The sequence below is a fragment of the Salmo salar genome, chromosome 04 (assembly GCF_965601325.2).
Source record: "Salmo salar chromosome 04, fSalSal1, whole genome shotgun sequence".
Taxonomy (NCBI): domain Eukaryota; kingdom Metazoa; phylum Chordata; class Actinopteri; order Salmoniformes; family Salmonidae; genus Salmo; species Salmo salar.
In genome coordinates this window covers 5,360,001-5,362,500 of record NC_138294.1, presented here as the reverse complement: position 1 = coordinate 5,362,500, position 2,500 = coordinate 5,360,001, and the positions used below count along the sequence as shown (strand labels likewise).

The window sequence follows — 2,500 nt, the reverse complement described above, 5'->3', positions numbered from 1 at the left end:
ACACACACACACACACACACACACACACACACACACACACACACACACAGACACATACACACACACACACACACACACAGACACACACCACACACACACACACACACAGACACACACCACACACACACACACACACACACAGACACACACATACAGACACACACACACACACACACACACACACACACACACACACAGGTTAGACGGTCTGTGGATAATGGCTGTTGTCAAGGTAACTACTACTGAACATACTGTTGTCATGGTAACTACTACTGAAAATACTTTTGTCATGTTAACTACTACTGAACATACTGTTGTCATGGTAACTACTACTGAACATACTGTTGTCAAGGTAACTACTACTGAACATACTGTTGTCATGGTAACTACTGCTGAACATACTGTTGTCAAGGTAACTATTACTGAACATAGCTGTTGTCAAGGTAACTACTACTGAACATAGCTGTTGTCATGTTAACTACTACTGAACATACTGTTGTCATGGTAACTACTGCTGAACATACTGTTGTCAAGGTAACTATTACTGAACATAGCTGTTGTCAAGGTAACTACTACTGAACATAGCTGTTGTCATGGTAACTACTGCTGAACATACTGTTGTCAAGGTAACTATTACTGAACATAGCTGTTGTCAAGGTAACTATTACTGAACACAGCTGTTGTCATGGTAACTATTACTGAACATGCTGTTGTCATGGTAACTACTACTGAACATGCTGTTGTCATGGTAACTACTACTGAACATAGCTGTTGTCATGGTAACTATTACTGAACATGCTGTTGTCATGGTAACTACTACTGAACATACTGTTGTCATGTTAACTACTACTGAACATAGCTGTTGTCATGTTATTATGGTTGTCACGGTATTATGGGTTGTTGTTGTCACAGTATCATGGTTCTTACCCTAATAGCAGGACTGTAGGGGACAGCCACCTTCTTGATGACAGTCAGGTAACCAGGAGCCGAAGCAGATACCTTGTAGTTCCCTGCTGCCAGGAGACGCCAGTAGTCTCCGTCCTTAGCTGTTATCAATACACAATCACAATCAATAACATATTAATACCTTCTATAGCTGTTATCAATACACAATCACAATCAATAACATATCACTGCCTTCTATAGCTGTTATCAATACACAATCACAATCAATAACATATCACTGCCTTCTTTAGCTGTTATCAATACACAATCACAATCAATAACATATCACTGCCTTCTATAGCTGTTATCAATACACAATCACAATCAATAACATATCACTGCCTTCTATAGCTGTTATCAATACACAATCATCAATCACATATCACTGCCTTCTATAGCTGTTATCAATACACAATCACAATCAATAACATATCACTGCCTTCTATAGCTGTTATCAATACACAATCACAATCAATAACATATCACTGCCTTCTATAGCTGTTATCAATACACAATCACAATCAATAACATATTAATACCTTCTTATAGCTGTTATCAATACACGAATCACAATCAATAACATATCTAACTGACCTTCTTATAGCTGTTATCAATACACAATCATCAATAACATATTACTACCTTCTTATAGCTGTTTATCAATACACAATCACAATCAATAATCAATATCATTATCACCGTACTTAGCTACAATAATAATAATAAAAGTAATAATAAAGTACATTAGTAATCAACACATTGATAATCAATACTCAACTATAAATATCATTATCAAAGTCATTAACTATGATCAATATCATAATAATCAATCAACTCTAATCGATATCATAATAATCAATCAACTCTAATCAATATCATAATAATCAATAAATTCGAATCAATATGGTAATAATCAATAAACTCCAATCAATATAATAATCAATAAACTCTAATCAATATCATAATAATCAATAACCATTTATCAATATCATAATAATCAATAACCAATTATCAATATCATAATAATCAATAACCATTTATCAATATCATGATAATCAATAACCATTTATCAATATCATGATAATCAATAACCATTTATCAATATCATAATAATCAATAACCATTTATCAATATCATATAACCATTCATATCAATAAACTCTAATCAATATCATAATAATCAATAACCTATGATCAATATGATAATAATCAATGAACTCTAATCAATATCATAATAATCAATAACCAATGATCAATATCATAATAATCAATAACCTCTAATCAATATGATAATAATCAATAAACTCTAATCAATATCATAATAATCAATAACCATCTTATCAATATCATAATAATCAATAACCATTTATCAATATCATAATAATCAATAACCATTTATCAATATCATAATAATCAATAAACTCTAATCAATATCATAATAATCAATAACCTATGATCAATATGATAATAATCAATAAACTCTAATCAATATCATAATAATCAATAACCTCTGATCAATATCATAATAATCAATAACCTCTAATCAATATCATAAT

The 2,500-nt window shown here is 31.4% G+C and overlaps 1 protein-coding gene across 1 annotated transcript in view; it reads right to left on the bottom strand.

Moving 5' to 3' along the window:
* Nucleotides 1-2,500, bottom strand: part of cpe (carboxypeptidase E) — a 39,391-nt gene that overhangs the window by 1,150 nt on the left and 35,741 nt on the right. The window contains exon 9 of the mRNA XM_082974032.1: nucleotides 928-1,046. Within this exon, the coding sequence (XP_082830158.1) occupies nucleotides 928-1,046 (119 nt within the window). The remainder of the gene's footprint in view (nucleotides 1-927; nucleotides 1,047-2,500) is intronic.